The 16,997-nt window shown below is 39.7% G+C and overlaps 1 protein-coding gene across 2 annotated transcripts in view; it reads left to right on the top strand.

The window, feature by feature from the left end:
- Positions 1-16,532, top strand: part of stk11 (serine/threonine kinase 11) — a 140,080-nt gene extending 123,548 nt beyond the window's left edge. The window contains exon 9 of one of the 2 annotated variants that reach the window (XM_060846413.1): positions 15,255-16,532. In XM_060846413.1, coding sequence (XP_060702396.1) covers positions 15,255-15,355 — 101 coding nt within the window. In that variant the 3' untranslated portion in view covers positions 15,356-16,532. The remainder of the gene's footprint in view (positions 1-15,254) is intronic. The other variant, XM_060846412.1, reaches the window with a different exon arrangement.
- Positions 16,533-16,997: the final 465 nt, after the last annotated feature.

The following is a 16,997-nucleotide window of genomic DNA, read 5'->3' as shown; positions in this document are numbered from 1 at the left end:
AACTGCATATTTCTTGCAGCGTAAAGGCTAGCTTCGATGGAAACCAAAGAAAATGTCTGTTGTATGGCTTACTGAGTGAAGGTGTTCAGCACACAATGTTAGACAAGCAAGTTCTCACTAAAGGGTGAATTTTACATGACCAATAGTATTGAAACTGTAGCCAAGGGATGTGAATATTATTTTGAGAGCTGCAGAAGATGACGATACCTCAATGTAAGTCCCAATTTTGGGTGTGTCACTCCTATAACAGCATAGTGAACAGAAATAAGTTCTTGATTACAAATACATGAAAATACATATAGCTAACAATGACACAGATTGGAATTTAGAGTCAGCTAGACTCAACATTAGCTTGCTGTCTCTCCGTGGATGCTGTTTGACTTGCTGTGATCTCCAGCATTTGTTGTTTTCGGTTGAAATTTAGCCATTCGGTGACAAAGGAGTTACAGACAGCCTGTGACAAAGACTAATGAAAAGTCTCAAACACTAACTTTGAGTAATACTTAACTTTACCAACTGGGGGCATTGCAAGTCTTAGTGTGAGCAAGAAGAGATTTTCTGGACAACTCTGTGGATCTGCTGCTGTTACTGTTGGGCCAGGAACTAATGAGAGAGAGAGAGGCACCAGTTATTAACAAAGCAAAACAGTAGGTTACTTCTAGGCAGCGCCTAAGTTGTCAAGTCAATCCAGTGTATTCACATGCCAGAGAGAAAAATGGATCAATGTAAAACCAAAAGGACTGAGAATTAGATGAGCATCTTGGTTGTTTTTTGTTTAAGTTTAAAAATTGATGAAAATTACAGCAATCCGAGTGCTGCAATGGCCTTCTGATGATCAGATGACTGGGGAAGTATTTGTGAAGGAGAAGATTGATCTACCAATTGGCTGCACATTAGTGGTAGCGTAACAAGTAAATTCCCAAAGAATCCTCTGAAAACCTGGCAGCAACACACCAAGCAATTCAGTGACTGAAACATTACCACCAAGGAGATGCTGTTATTCTCAGCTCTTGCTCACATCTCAGCATTGTACCAGCCAAGTGGAACTACAGCACTGCACAGGAGCATGCCAGATTTTGATACGAGTAAAGTTTGTTGCACCTGTTTGTGTTATATTGCTAAACCTCTTTTAGGGGTTAATATGTGGGCCTTCTATAGCCTTGAGATCGTTAAAGGATATGGGTAGGAGTCTGGAGGAGGGTGAAAAGCTGTACATTGTAATTTTACTTTGAACTTACCTCTGGCTTTGTTCATTCATGTCATGATACTAGTTCAGCTGGAATGACTCATCCTAGTGTTTTTTTCAGCAATCAATATTAATAAAATTCCATGAGTCAGTCTCCCTTTTCCTCCTTTTACAGCATTGGGATTTGCAAAAAAAAATCTATATTGAAAAGGAAGAAAAGAATTGTACCTATATGGATGGGTAGGTATGGGTGAAATTTTTAATTCATTGGAAATTAGTATGTACAAGTTTAAAGTCAGTTCCTTTGGGGAAAGCTAAAAATACCAGAAAGACTTCTGGTTAATGGGTTATGGTTTAATATTTAAAGCAATTGCAAAATGGAGCAGTCTTTAAGAAATAAAGAAATTTTTGTTCATTCGAAAGAGGAAGCAACTCGTGCTCAGACTAAGCCAATAGTACTATTTATGCGAATAAGATTAGAGCATAAACATCTGAGGTTTTTGTATATTTAACCTAAACTTTTCAAGACTGCTCAGGTTAGAAATTGATGGTGATTCTATATTACCTTTATCTGCTGTTGTAGGTAAATCACTGCAAGTTACCTCTAATCTGGCAACTTAAGAAATCTCGCAATCACTTACTAAAACAATGGTTTAAACTTTATTGCAGGTAGCAGCCAAAATAAGACTCCTCAAGTAAGCAAGTTAAGTCTCACAACCCAATCAGGCTATTAACCGATTAATGGTGGAATTCAGCTATGATTCCAAACAACAGTGTCTGTCTCTGGAAATGTCCAATGTTTGATCCTTGTACAGCGTTGTTCTTCAAAGTTCTGCTAATAAAAAGTTCTGGAGTTGAATTCTTATACAGATTTTTTTTTGTCCTTTAGATTTTTAGATTCTGTCATCCAAAATATTGATCACTCTTTTGGAGTCCTTGAGTCGGCAGCGGCTTCCTTTTTAGAAGTAACTTCTTTGTTCCTTGTTACAGTTAGCCTTAACAGTCTGTTTGAAGTTGCAACTTTCCTGTAATTAATTCCTTAAATTCTTCTGCAGGGCAATCATTTGTCCTTATGGTGTAAAGCAGCCAGTTATTAGCCCGAAATCAAAACAGTTAATGTAGCTTTGATGACTCTTTCCCCCAGACATAGCTAATTGCTTTCAATTTGTATATAGGTTTGTCCTTGTCAAAGTACAATAGAATCCCTACAGTGTGGAAGCAGGCCAGCCCATCGAGTTCACCCGACCCACCCTATCCCTGTAACTCTGCATTTCCTATGGCTAACACACCTAATCTGCACATCTTTGTACTGTGGGTGGAAATCCGAGCACTCAGAGGAAACCCACACGGACACAGGGTGATTGTGCAAACTCCACACATACAATCACCTGAGGGTGGAACCGAACCCACAGTGAAACATCAGTGCTAACCACTGAGCCACCATGCTGCCCGATACCCTCTAAAGGTTTATTCTAGACAAAATGATTGCTGATTCTTTCAATCCATGAACAGTTATAAAAGTTTTGAAGTTTACAATAGCCAAACCGAGAACAGCCAGGGAATTCCTAGAGGCATGGCACTCATCCACAACTTCAGTCAATAAGCACATCAACCTGGACCCAATATACCGGCCGCTGCAGTGGACAGCTGGAACTGACAACCAGAAGCGGCAGATACAAATCACTAAGTGCTGGAGGAAAGATCACAGAAGCGCCTCACAGGAGACTCCCAAGCACTGAGGATGCCACCTAGACAAGGGACGAAACGTCTGCAACACAAATTCCAAGTTCGGCGAACAGAACCACAACAATAAATAAGGTTCTTAGGAAACTTGACATGATAGATGTGGAACGTTTGTTTTTCCCTTGTGGAAGAGCCTAACACCAGAGAGCGTAATCTCAGATTAAAGTGTCACCCATTTAAGTCAGGTATAAGGAGGAATTTCTTCTCCCATGGAGTTGTGAATTTGTGCAATTCTTCACTGCAGACAATTGTAGAGACTAAGCCATACAAATTTTTAATCGGGAAGGAAATGATGGTTTATGGGACAAGGCAGGGAAGTGTTTAGGATTATCAGATCAGCCCAGGTGACATTGAATAGCAGAACAAACTTGATGGGCTGAATTGCCTTCTGCTCCTCTGTTTTATGTCCTTATATCATTCTAAAGTATGTAAAAGTCAATATGCGCAGTACAAACATATGAGATTAGTGTATTTGTCGGTTTCCAGTTGAGTATAAAATCCCTCAAACTCTGGTTAGAAATGGATTTTCTTCAGAGGAAAATATTTCATGAACAGATATAGGGACAAAAGTGAGAGAAATGACCGGAACACTATTTCATGTCAAGGTTCTTTACTGCCTTTCCTCAGAAGATAACGTTCAGTATAAAAGCTGTTCATATCACTGCACCGTCACTATGTCAACGTAATGGTTTTTAGGCATGGGCTTTGTGCCTGAAGATATTTTCACTATTGTGCCTTCCGTCAAGTGCTGGAGTAGGGAACATGACTAAGAACACCAGGGAATCTCAATAATAATATTCATTTCCTATTTAAAATTATGGAGACTTGATACTATAATAGTGGGAGGGCACTGGATCACTCTTATGGCTTTTGAATTTTTGATTTCAGCCCTGCTGCTTTATAAAAGTCCAGATGGTTCTCAACATGTAGCAATGAAAGCTGAATGAAAAACTATCAGTGGTCCAAGCTTGTGAGCATTGTTAGCTGTTGACTCTAGTAGAAATTTACTGGCATTACTTGACTGGAGGGCCCAGACAGACCATGGTATTGGGGAAAAAACTAACTGGACAATAGCATAGCAGTAATATCATTGGACTAGTAATCCAGGGGCCCAGGCTTATGCTTCAAAAGCATAGATACAAATCTCTCCATGGCAGCTGGTATACTTTAAATTGGTATGGTACAATCTGGAGTATAAAGCTAATCTCAGTAATGGTAGCCATGAAACTATCATCAATTGTTGTAAAAATCCATCTGGTTTGTTAACATCTGAGGAAAGAGATCTGCCATTCTACTTTAGTCTGGCCTACATGTGACTCCAGACCTACAGCATTGCGTTTGACTCAAAGTCACTCAGTTCAAGGCAAATTAGGAAAGGAGCAACAAATACTGGCCCTACCAGTGATGCCCCGATCCCATGAAATATCTTTAAAATTCAATCTTCCCCTTCCAATTGATCACATCATTATTTCCTTTTAAGATTTGCCTGCTTAATCAACTACATAGAATTAACCTAATGGACTCTTCTGAACCTAAAATCTTCACGTAACTGTTAACAATCTTTTTGCTTTCAATGTTTATTTCTATGTTAACCATTCCAAGATCCAATAGAAAATGTGGTGGTATATAAAGATTGAATTTGTTTCCTGAGCCAGGTACGGGGTCACTCCATATCACACAACTCTGCTTATTTAAACAATAATCAATTACTTTCAAATCAGCATGTTTTAAGCTGTATTGATGTTAGCTGTATATCTGTTGGAAACCTCACAAAACAGCAATAGGATCCGAACAAATATTTGTACTAAAACTATTTTGTTTTAGTTAACTATTTACTGTAAACTGCCTGCATGTAGCATTATAAATACTTCATTTTAAAAATTAACAAAGCAGAAATTTGAGGTTCATTGTTATCCCTATCCAGTTCAACCCTTTGATTGAAGTTTTACCATTGCTTCTAATCTTGCCATTTTATCTGAATGCATTTTTAAAAACTATTAAAAACCCTGGAAATTGAAGTTGCTGTGCCTCATATACTGGATTGCCAGTGACTGCTGAGCGAACTTGATTCTGCCGGTTACGCATAGAACAGCCAAAACTTTGGACATTGTGCAGTAGACAATGTCCAATGTCCAATGGACAGATGAAGCCTAGCATCTGGATGCCACTAGACATGTCTGCCAGGAGCAACAGTTGAACGTAGATAATATGTGTGTGTTTTTAGTGGTACAGTGCCCAGCCAGCCACCTACACATCCACCCCTGGCCTCAGTCAAATTATAGAGTGAAGCTGTGTGCAAAGTCAATGCCTCTTCCACCACCATTTGTAAATAAATAATTCTGGGGCTATTGAGATTGTTAAAAGGCCCAGATTGAGTTTGATAATAGACTGTCAATGCTCAAATACATTTAGTGTGTGCAAAGCTTTCCAAGCCTTCCCTGACTCAATACCCCGATTAACAAAACACAGGGTTTTATGGGATCACCAGTATGGTCTGCCTGCAATACGTGTGCAATAGAGCTTGTGGCACTGTAGCTCCTGAGGGCAGGAATTCGTACTCAATGAGGGTTGGAGTCACACAGTTAAGACAATTTATCCCACCACAGTGTGTTATGACTGTTGAGCAGGCTTCAAGCTGATTTTCTGTACAGATGATATAGTTTTATTCCAACCCTGTCTGTAAATTTTTGTGATTAGACTCGAGAGTTGAAGTGCAAACTGGGAAAGGCCCTCATGGTGGGAAAATGCAATGTTGATTATTTTGAAAGGAAGAACATAATATTATTTTATTGAGAAAAAGCTGAAGAAAGCTGTGACTCAAAGGGACTTGGATGTACTTGTGCATTAAACACAGAAAGCTAGAATACAGCTGCAGCAGATAATCGGGAAGGCTAATGGAATCTTGGCCCTTATTTCAAGGATCTTTAGAGTATAGGAGTAAGGAAGTCTTACTGCAACTGTAAAAGGTGCTAGTGAGACCACTTCTGGAGTACAGGTGCACTTATGCAAGGGCATTGTTTCATTGGACGCAGTTCAGAGACAGTTCACTAGGATGGTCTCTGATAAGGAAAAATTGTCTAATGAGCAAAGGCTAAACAGGTTGGAACTGTGCTCATTGGAATTTAGAAGACTGAGAGGTGGTCTCCCTGAAACATAAAGGATTCTTATGGGGCTTGACAGGGTAAATGCTCACAGGATATTTCATCCCTTGGGAGAGTGTGGGACCAGAGGATATAGACTCAACATAAAAGGGCACCAGTTTAAGACTGCGAAGGGGAGGAATTTCTTCCCTCAGACTGTTAAGAGTCGTTGGAACTCCATGTCACAAAGGCCTATGAAGGCAGAGTCCTTGTATAAATTTAAAGCTGAGATAAATAGATTCCTGATCAGTAAGGGAACGAGGGTTACTGGAAAAGGCAGAAAAGCGGACATGAGGAATGTTGGATCAGCTGTTATCCTATTGAATGGCACAGTAGGCTCGAAGGGCTGAATGGCCGACTGTTCTTATTCCTTACAGTTTTATGGTTGGAAGCTACGTAGTCAGCAGTGTCATTCTGTTCTAGTAGCTTCCCATCATCTGAATGTTCAGAGTGTCTCCAATGCCCCTTCCCACCAGTCTGCAGCAATCTTTTTCATTCTGTGATGACTCAGTATTATCTTGACTGGTTAATGTGCGCAATCCTTCGTAATAGCGGAGAGTCAGCAGTGGGATTGAGTGCTCACTCGCTCCTCGATATTTGCTAGGAACAAATATAACAGCAGATAACAATGTGGAGACCACTAATACCCTCTCCTGTGCAGAGATTACCAAGACAGACCACATGTGGAACTGGACTAGACCATGAGATGCAGATGCTTGCACCCAGATGCTATAAGAGATAATGGGTGTAGTCCTACACCCACTTGCACACTGAGGATTACCATATATGCATTTGGAGACATTTCAAATCAGCTGAGGGCCTGGGTCCAATCTTGAGAGTACCTGGACCCACAGGTAGCAAATAAACAAGACTGAGTGTAATATATTGTGCTGTTGTTGTTAATGGTGAAAGTAATCAACTCAATGATTCTAAATAAAATACCAGTAGCCACCAACATTTGAAAGCAGCAAACTTTGTGGCATTTCATGCTCCTTCCATCCTGTCTTGCTGGTTATGTAGGTGGAAGCTGGATGCATAAAATTTGAGGTATGTTGAGACTGTGGCAGCCACTGGAAGTTGCCTCAAATTCCCAATGTTGGCAAGGAGCTGTATTGTAGCCAATAGAACTACTTTGGAATTTGCCATTCTGATTCTGCTATAATGTAGACTCTTACCAACTTGGTTTTTGTTCAATCCCAGATTACTAGCATGATACACCCAGTGGCTAAGTACATTGATAGGGGTTTGAACAACAGTGTCATTTCCTCTCCTACTGTCTGTTCTTATGGTAAGAAGTGTATGTTTTCTTATCTTCTGAAGTGTACATTCTAAGCAGATTATTACAGCCATAAGCCTTTGTGGTTTTTGAAATGAAGAAGGTTATTTATTGTCTCACATTTAACCTGTATTAATACAATGTTACCCACTCAGTCTCGTACATATACATACATACCTAAAGTTTGGTGCAGGTAAAGACAAAGGTATACTGCTCCAGGTTGTAGTTATTTCAGTCTCCAATTTACAATGTCCTGCCTCCCATGTGGCAACCTATGGTTTCTTGGATGATTTTGATAACTTAAAGTTGAAGTAAAGATTTTGTAAATTGGAAAGTAACAGGTAACTAGGTTTATTCAATTGACTAGCTGGTAGGTTGGTTATCATGTGAACTTCAAACTGAAATAAGTTATATACTCTGGCAACCTGATGTCTTTTTGCTTTTTCTGAAAATGTTTGCAAATTCAGAGTTTGCAGATTGGCTGACCTAATGGTTTGATGTCTTTTGGTGGAACTGCCTGCAAACAATTGTTGGCTGATTTTTATCTTGAAAACCAATGAAGGCAACAAAGACTCTGAATCAAAAGAATACTCCAGACTGATGTGATTCAAACTTGTCTCTGAAACCAATCAAAATGGTTTTAACAAAAACAGAAATTGCTGGAAAAGCTCACCAGGTCTAGCAGCATCTGTGGAGACAAATCAGAATTAATGTTTTGGGTCCAACGACCCTTCCTCAGAACTCTAAGTTGTTATCTGATTTAAATGCGTCATTCCAAAACAAAGATACTGACTGTCTCAAATCTTCAGAGGTGTTCAGCTACAATTCAGAATGTGTAATCAACATAACCACTCTACCTTACTTGGGAAAAAGACTAGAAATTGTTTAAAGTCACATGATGAGGATGCCATGGATTCAGGAACTGAATCGTATTAGTTTGGAATATTCTTTTATTCCCTTTTAAGAGAGGGACATTTTCTAATCCAGAAAAGAAGTCAGGTGACCCTTCAGCCATCTTTCCCAACATTTTTGTGTCCAGTTTTACAATAAGTAATTAGTTTGAAGTACAGAATAACACATGCTGAGGATAACACCTTTGCTGATTGACATTGTGACCCAATCTTCTTGCTTCTTGTCATCTTCCATAAGTACTGACTGCTGCCCTCATTATAATGTACATAAACACCCTTGTGTTCCAAATAACTGTTTCCTTTATTTGTCTTGAACTAGCTAAATTGATCAGAGTTTCTATTCTGTCTGAATTTGTTCTGTTCCTGAGACATTTATAATGACTGACAATTCACTGTCACTTAACATACTTAAGAAATGCCAGTATCCATGTGTTCACATTGTGTGCTATAGCTGCCACTGCCAATCATATGGGTCAGACCTATTAATATATGTAAAGTACATATTCATCTTCAATTGCTCTCTCTCCAATACTGTCTGCATAATGTTGTGCAATGGCAATGATTTCTCATCTTTCTCGAGTGCAGCTGGCATGGCAATGTGTTATATAATGAATATCTCCACATGTAATAGGATGATGATTGGTGTTGACCTATTATCATGACCGGAGATAAATATTACAGTTAAACTGAGTTATCCAGACAGTTTGTTACACACCAGAATGCAACCTTATATATTAAAGACTTGCAATAAAATTGCAGTCTTATTATCTTCTGACAATGTTTTTTCCAAATCATCAATTTTCTGTTGAGAAGGGTCAGAAGAATGGGCCCTAAATATAGGGATGAGCCTTGTTTAGCCAACAGCAATTAATTGAGGTGAGCATGAATACCCTATTCTAAGTTCTGTAATAAATATCAATAATCACTTATTGAAGCAGGTTTTCTATTTTTAATTGTATGTAAACTCAGGAGAAGGTTGAAAATCACACCAGGTCACAATTCAACAGGTTTATTTAGAAGCACTAACTTTCGGAGCACTGCTCCTTCATTAGGTGGTTGTGCTACCAGTTGAAGGAGCAGCACCCTGAAAGTTAGTGCTTCCAAATAAACCTGTTGGACTATAACCTGGTATTGTGTGATTTAATTTGTACGCCCCAGTTCAACACCAGCTCCTCCGAATCATCAATATCAGGAGATGCATTCCTGAACCAAGGTTTTTGATCCCAACTTTTTGTTTATCCTTTCATGGGTGTGTGTCACTAGCAAGGCCATCATTTGACACCTGTCCCTAATTGCCTCTGAACTGAGTAGTTTGCTGGAACAGTTGAAAGAGTGTTTAAGAACCAGCCACTTTGTCCAGGTAAGTATGATAAATTTCCTTTCTTCCTTAAAGGGTATTAATGAACTCTGTAGGTTTTTGATAACAGCAATCAATAGTTGTTTCTTGTTTACCATTGGTGAGACTGGTTTTTTTTAAATTCTGACTTTATCAATTTATTTCAAATTCCACCAGGTGCAAAGGTGGCATTTAAATTTGTGTTCCCAAGGTATTAACCTGGCCCTCTGGATTATGTTCTCCTTCATGTTTATGAACTAAACAAAACAGAATAGAAAGAAATGTAAGAACTAAAAGGAGCTGGATGATCCAACTCTGTCTCCTCTAGAGGTCCCCAGCATCACAGGTACCAGTCTATTGGCAATTCGATACACTACTTGATATCAAGAATCTGCTGAAGAGGATCCAGAACTATGCATGCCTTTAGCCAAGCTTTGTGCTGCAATTACAATATTGGAATCCAATAATGTGGTAAATTGACCAGGTTTATGCTGTCCACAAAAAGCAGGACAAATCCAACCTGAATCGTCTATTCTCAGACATCAGTAAAGTGCTATCAAGTGGCATTAAGGTATCATCGACAGTGCTAGCAAGTGGCATTAATTCAACAGTATCCTGCCAACTGTTGCTCATTTGGCTTCCACTAGGCCCACTCAGCCCCTAATCACATTACAGACATGGTCCAAGCATGGACAAAATAACTGGATGCAAGGGGAAGTGTGGGTGACTACCTTTGACATTATTTGAGTGTGTCATCAAGGAATCCTCAAAGCTGGAGTCTATGGGATCGAGGGAGAATCTGGCTACTATTTGGAATCATACCAAACACAAAGGATGCTGGTTGTTTTTGTTATAAGTCAATCAGTTCAGTACTGGGACATTGCTATATTACTCAGGTAATGTGCATGTCATCTTCAGCAGCTTCATCAGTTATGTTCCCTCCATCATAAGGTAGGAGGTCAGGATGTTCACTGATGATTAGTTTGGAACATGGTGCATTCATGATTCTCCAGATATTAAAGCAATTTGTGTTCATATGCATCAAGACCTAGACTGTCAAAGTCGATGATCATTATAGGGAAACTTAATTATTGACATAACTCAGTGACATTATATTGTTATTCCCAGTTTAAATGTGGTTAGGTTTGCCTAAGGCAGAGAAGTTTCAATTCTCAGTATCTCTCCATGGCAAACTTGTTTTTTATACTCTCAAAGTTAAGCCTAATTGCAGAATTTGTAATGGCTTTTGTAGCTTTCTGTGAAAATTTCCCACTCTGACGTCACACAGGAGATGGGTTTTGTAACATCCTCCTGGGTGACGTACTGTCACCTGCCAAATGTGTTCCTGAGACTCCTCTCCTAATACAGTTCACAAACTGCTCTGTATCAAAGTCACAGATGACATCCTTTGTGACAATGATGAAAGTAAGCTATCCCTCCTCAACCTTCGTGATTTGTCCGCAGGCTTTGACACTGTTGACTGCACCATCCTCCTCAATCATCTTATCCCTGTTATCCAGTTGGGTGAGAGTGCCTTCACCTGGTTCCACTCTGTTTATAATCATATAAATATACATCTCTGAAACATACCCTTCAGTCCAACTTATCCATGCCAGCCAGATAATCTAAATTAAACTAGTTCCATTGGCCAGTATTTGCCCCATATCCGTCTAAACCCTTCCTATTCGTATACCCATCCAAATGCCTTTTAAATGTTGTAATTGTGCCAGCCTCCACCACTTCATCTGGTAGCTCATGCCATACATGTGCCACCTTCTGTGTGGAAAAAGTTGGCCCATAGGTCCCTTTTAAATCTTTCCCCTCTCACATATACCCCCTTTTTCTGGACTCCCCCACCCTGGGCAAAAGGGGCAGGCAGTGACTTCTCTGCTGCTCCCACGCTGCAACTCTTATTTACCTTCTCTGAGAGTCTAACCTACATCATCTGAAAACGCAGCCTCTGTTTACACATGTACTCTCACAACACCAGGTTGTTCCCAACCATCACCCCTTTTGACCTTTTCACTAACTTGCCAGCCTGATTGACAAAAGATTTTCACCAGCTAAATATTGGGAAGACCAAAATGAATGCATTCAGATCTCTCCATGCTGAGTGGCCACATAATAACCAGAAAGTTCCCAAAGAATCAGTCTGGTTGCTTAAGTTAACAGTGCATGCAAAGCTACACAAGAAAATATTAAAAGGGATCATGTATTTACATCAAGCACCTGTGCGACTCTCAGTAAGCTTAGAGAGAACATTGCTTCTGACCTCAAATTCTAGTCCCCCTGTGTTTCCGTTCATTATGTTTCTTGTGTGGATCCCTCTTTGTTGTGCCTGAACTCTCAGAGCAGCACACCTCAGGGGGAGCTTTGCTGGTCCCTAGCTGCCAAGCACCACCTCATTCTGTCAGAAGGGTGTGGCAGGATCAGGTTGTTTGTCACGCTGCATCATATTTAACCCAGAAAGGAGCTTCCAGCTGCATATCATCACTAAGGTCACCTATATATCCACTTCTCCAACAACACTCTGCCTCATGTCATCTGGCACTGAAGCCTTCAACTGTTTTGTCATTTCTAGACTTGACTGTTCCAGGACATGCCTGGTGAGCAACCCACATTCTACATTTTGTAGACTGGAGGTTGTCCAAAACTCTGCGTTCGTGTCTTAAATTGAACCAAGTCCTGTTCATACAGCATCCCTGTGCCTGCTGACTTGATTAGGTCCCAGTTAAGCAGCTTTAAAATAATCATCCTTTTATTCAAATTCCTCCATGATCTAGCGCTTCCCTTTTTTTCTGTATTCTCCTCCAGGACATCTGCATTCCCATTTTGGCCATTTGCCATCCTGGTTATAATCTCTCCACCATTGCTGGCTATTGCTTCAACTGGTGGATGCTAAGCTCTGGAATATCTTCCTTTAAAAACCCCTCTTTCCTCCTCTAAAACATTCCTTAAAACCTATCTGACCAGTGTTTTAGTCCTCTGACCTAGTATTTTCTCATGTGATTTACTATCAAGTTATGATTTGTCATGCTGGTAAGCACCTTGGGGATGCTTCACTCTCTAAGAAATACTATACAAATACAGATTGTTCTGTTGGTACCAATTTCCTACCTGGCAGGATGCCTGTGTTTGTGGTGGGGAAGAATGAAACAGTCAAAGTGTATCAGAAAGTTGAAAAACCAGGAAATTAATTGGTATCATCATAGTAAATATTGATCTAAATCTGTGTGGAAAGTATGAATTTTTATTTTAAACTATATGCATGAATTTGTAAAAAATGTTCTCAAGATGATGTGGAAGGCAAACCCAACCCTAATTCTTATTTGTTTGAAATTATGAACTCTGAAATATGTTGCTGGTAATTCCCAACTGTAGAAGGAAGAGAAGTGGAGGTGTTAATGGAATTTTGGAAAAAAGATTAAATGGTTTTAATTAGTTGGCTGATTTTACACAGACAAGAATGGTAAAGTTAAAACTTCCAATACCTGAGACAATTATTTAACTATAATAAATAAGATCAACTCAAAATTAAATTAGTATGATATCTGTAAATATGGGTAAAACATATTTGCCTGAAATAACAGTGAACTCTAAGATTAATCTCTTTCAAAACTGTATCTACACAAGCATTCATTTAGATCTTGATTTTGCTTTGGAAAATGAGGGCGGATCTCTCGTGCATTAAATTACATTGCCCCAAATACATGCCTATTTAAAAAAAAACATAAGTTCTGGGAAAACTTCAGCAGGTACAATAGCATCTGCGGAAGGAGAAACAATTAATATTTCAAGTTAGTGCACTTCAAACAGATCTTGACAATCTTAGAGACTTGATCAGATTTTTAGAGACAAACACTTTTCTATTCACTCAGCAGTTGTGAGCTAGAATGTCTTTTCCGAGAGAGTGATGGAGGTAGATACATTTGGATGTGAGCATAACAAGTGTAGTTAGTAAGTTTGCTGATGACACCAAAATTGGAGGTGTAGTCGACAGTGAAGAAGGTTACCTCAGATTACAACGGGATCTTGATCAGATGGGCCAATGGGTTGAGAAGTGGCAGATGGAGTTTAATTTAGATAAGTGTGCCGTGCTGCCTTTTCGGAAAGCAAGTCTTAGGAGGGCTTATACACTTAATGGTAAGGTCCTAGGTAATGTTGCTGAACAAAGAGACCTCAGAGTGCAGGTTCATAGCTCCTTGAAAGGATAGTGAAGAAGGCATTTGATATGCTTTTTTTTTATTAGTCAGAGTACGGACTACAGGAATTGGGAGGTCATGTTGCAGCTGTACTGGACATTTGTTTGGCCACTTCTGGAATATTGCGAGCAATTCTGGTCTCCTTCCTATTGGAAAGATGTTGTGAAACTTGAAAGGGTTCAGAAAAGATTTACAAGGATGTTGCCAAGGTTGGAGGATTTGAGTTGAATAGATTAGATTAGATTCCAAGGAGCAGGAGAATCGACGTCGATTCTCCTGCTCCTTGGATGCTACCTGACCTGCTGCGCTTTTCCAGCAACACGTTTTTCAGCTCTGACCTCCAGCATCTGCAGTCCTCACTTTCTCCTTAGATTAGATTCCCTACAGTGTGGAAACAGGCCCTTCGGCCCAACAAGTCCACACCGACCCTCCGAAGAGTAACCCACCCAGATTCATTTCCCTCTGATTAACGCACCTAACCTACGAGGCAATTTTGCATGGCCAGTTCACCTGGCCTGCACATCTTTGGATTGTGGGAGGAAACCAGAGCAAACCCACGCAGACACAGGGAGAATGTGCAAACTCCACACAGACAGTTGCCCAAGGCTGGAATCGAACCTGGGACCCTGGTGCTGTGAGTCAGTCGTGCTAACCACTGAGCCACTGTGCTGAATAGACTAGGGCTGTTTTTCCTGGAGTGTCAGAGGCTTGAGAGGTGACCTTGGAGGTTTATAAAGTCATGAGGGGCATGGATAGGATAAATAGACAAAATCTTTTCCCTGGTGTGTGGGAGTCCAGAACTAGAGGACATGGGTTTAGAGTGAGAGGGGAAAGATATGAAAGAGACCTGAGGGGCAACTTTTCACGAGAGGGTGGTACGTGTTTAGAATGAGCTGCCAGAGGAAGTGGTGGAGGCTGGTACACTTGCAACATTTAAAAGGCATCTGGATGGGTATATGAATAGGAAGGGTTTGGAGGGATATGGGTTGGGTGCTGGCAGGTAGGACTAGATTGGATTGGGATATCTAGTCAGTATGGACAAGTTGCACAAAGGGTCTGTTTCCATGCTGTACATCTCTATGACTCTATGAATTGGATAAGCACCTAAAGAGAAGAAAATCATGCAGGACTTGTAGGGAATAAGACTTATCCAATCTGCTCTTGTAACCAGCAATAAGTCATTGGCCTCCTGTTCTCTCACAATTTTCTGGTTCTATGATACTGTCTGGTTAATTCAAATGGCTTTGTAGTAATATAGCATGTGATAAACTTAAGACTGCAGATGGCTGATATCCTTGAACCTTTTAGCTCCTTTGTTTGAGTATCTTTTTCAGGAATGTTGTTTTCTTCGACAACCCTTTGAACCCAGTTGCGATGGCTCATTGCACAACTTCTTCGATGTCACTCCTTTACTGGTGTGCAGATTTTAATTAATGCTTATTTCTCACAATTTGTTGCAGCTCAAACTGAAGTTGGAGGATTATGGTGTTGCTGCTGCCTCTGTGCCTGTGCGGACCAGCACTGGAGGCAAGCGACGGAGAAAAGAAGAAAGAAGCGGTGAATAAGTAGAAAATAATTCCTGCCTTCTATAGAATGAAGACAGCATGTTTGTCCAGCCTACCACCCAATGACAACAGTTTATAACAACAATCCTGAGTTTGACAGAAGTATAACCATGGATGTTTAGAACTTTGTGCAAAGCCATTTAGATGCACTTTATGTTTTAGACTACTTTGTTTCCTGTTTATACCTGCAGTATAGTACACATTGTGATGTGTAAATGCATGCTGTAAAGGGCTTGGAGAAAGGGAATATACATTTATAAAGGGCAAAAGGTTTAGTACTTTTGTCTGGGTTAATCTGTATTGCTCTGCAGCTGGTTCATTAAGAAAAGTCAACACGTCGAATGAAAATGTCTTGCTACCGTTTTTGGGAGCAATGGAAGGAGCAGTTTAAGTATTGAAATATTCACTATTTGACAAGGTTTTGGAATTGGTAGATAAGCTGCAGGAAACACCCCAATTTATTGAGAGGCCTATTATGAAAAGTATTACCTTCTGGTACTGTTTTCTGACAGCCATAGTCACATCACTGTTAGAAATGATTTACATTAAGCAAATCAATCTGCAGATAGCTTCCCACCTGTTGGGCGTACCAACACATGCATTCCTTTCATTAATGGTATGCCAATGAACTTTTTGACACAGTTTTATTTTTTGTCCACAGTATTCTATACCAAAAGAGCTTTAAGAGACAAAAATGAAAATACTATACACACAGACCTGGTCTTGTTCACTAACAGATATAAGTGGATGCTACAGTTTCAAGGATAATTGTTATGTTTATGCGGTAGATGCAAATGTATTTCGATGGATCACAGATAGAAGACTTGACGCATGATAACCAGAAAAGTTTCTACAGCCAGCATTGTAAGATGGACCTTCTGCTGCAATATTGGATTGATAATTTGTATGGTAAAATACTGATAAGAGGAGAGTAATGCATTCAATTTTTTTGTGTTGATAATAAGACAGGATGTCTTATTAGCATCCTCTGTAACAGGTCCCACACTGGTGTACGAATGCATCTTGTATACATTTGCAGCTGCTGTTTTTTCATGTTATTTCTTGATGAAGCCAGTGCACACATTGCAGACTGGCTGTTTTTGTGAATTATCAAAACACTGTAGTGGAACCAAAGCATTACTTGTTGTACTAAAGTAGCTCCCATTATTATTATCACTGTAAGACTCTGTGGAATTCTTTACCCTGTATCTTATTTCTTTGTAGTGGAAATAGACAATAGGTACTTGTGTTTCCTTCTCACACCTGGAGTCAGTAAATCAAACAATGCAACAGTTTGATAAATCTCCCTGATGGAATAAATTCAGCTGGTATAATCGTTTATTAAATCCAGTGCTGGACCAGAATGAATTGGTCCTGAATAATTAGGGTTTTAAAAAAAATTTATTATCTGTAGGAATCTGACATAATCTTGGTTTATGTTTAGATCTGTTGTTACCCAAATTTGAATGTGGATTTAAGAGAACAAAGCCAAGAGTTTTGTTCTTGTTCTGATTAATAGAGACATGAGAAAATACAAATGTGTTTTCCTGACAAATCAACCAGTTTGCATTGAAACATCTCAACTCAGGTTGAAATTATGCAGTCTAGTATTTTTTTAATAGGTTAACACCAGATGGT

This window comes from Hemiscyllium ocellatum, chromosome 28 (genome assembly GCF_020745735.1).
Source record: "Hemiscyllium ocellatum isolate sHemOce1 chromosome 28, sHemOce1.pat.X.cur, whole genome shotgun sequence".
Taxonomy (NCBI): Eukaryota; Metazoa; Chordata; class Chondrichthyes; order Orectolobiformes; family Hemiscylliidae; genus Hemiscyllium; species Hemiscyllium ocellatum.
Note: the sequence above shows the minus strand (reverse complement) of the source record. Positions and strands in the feature narration are given on the sequence as shown.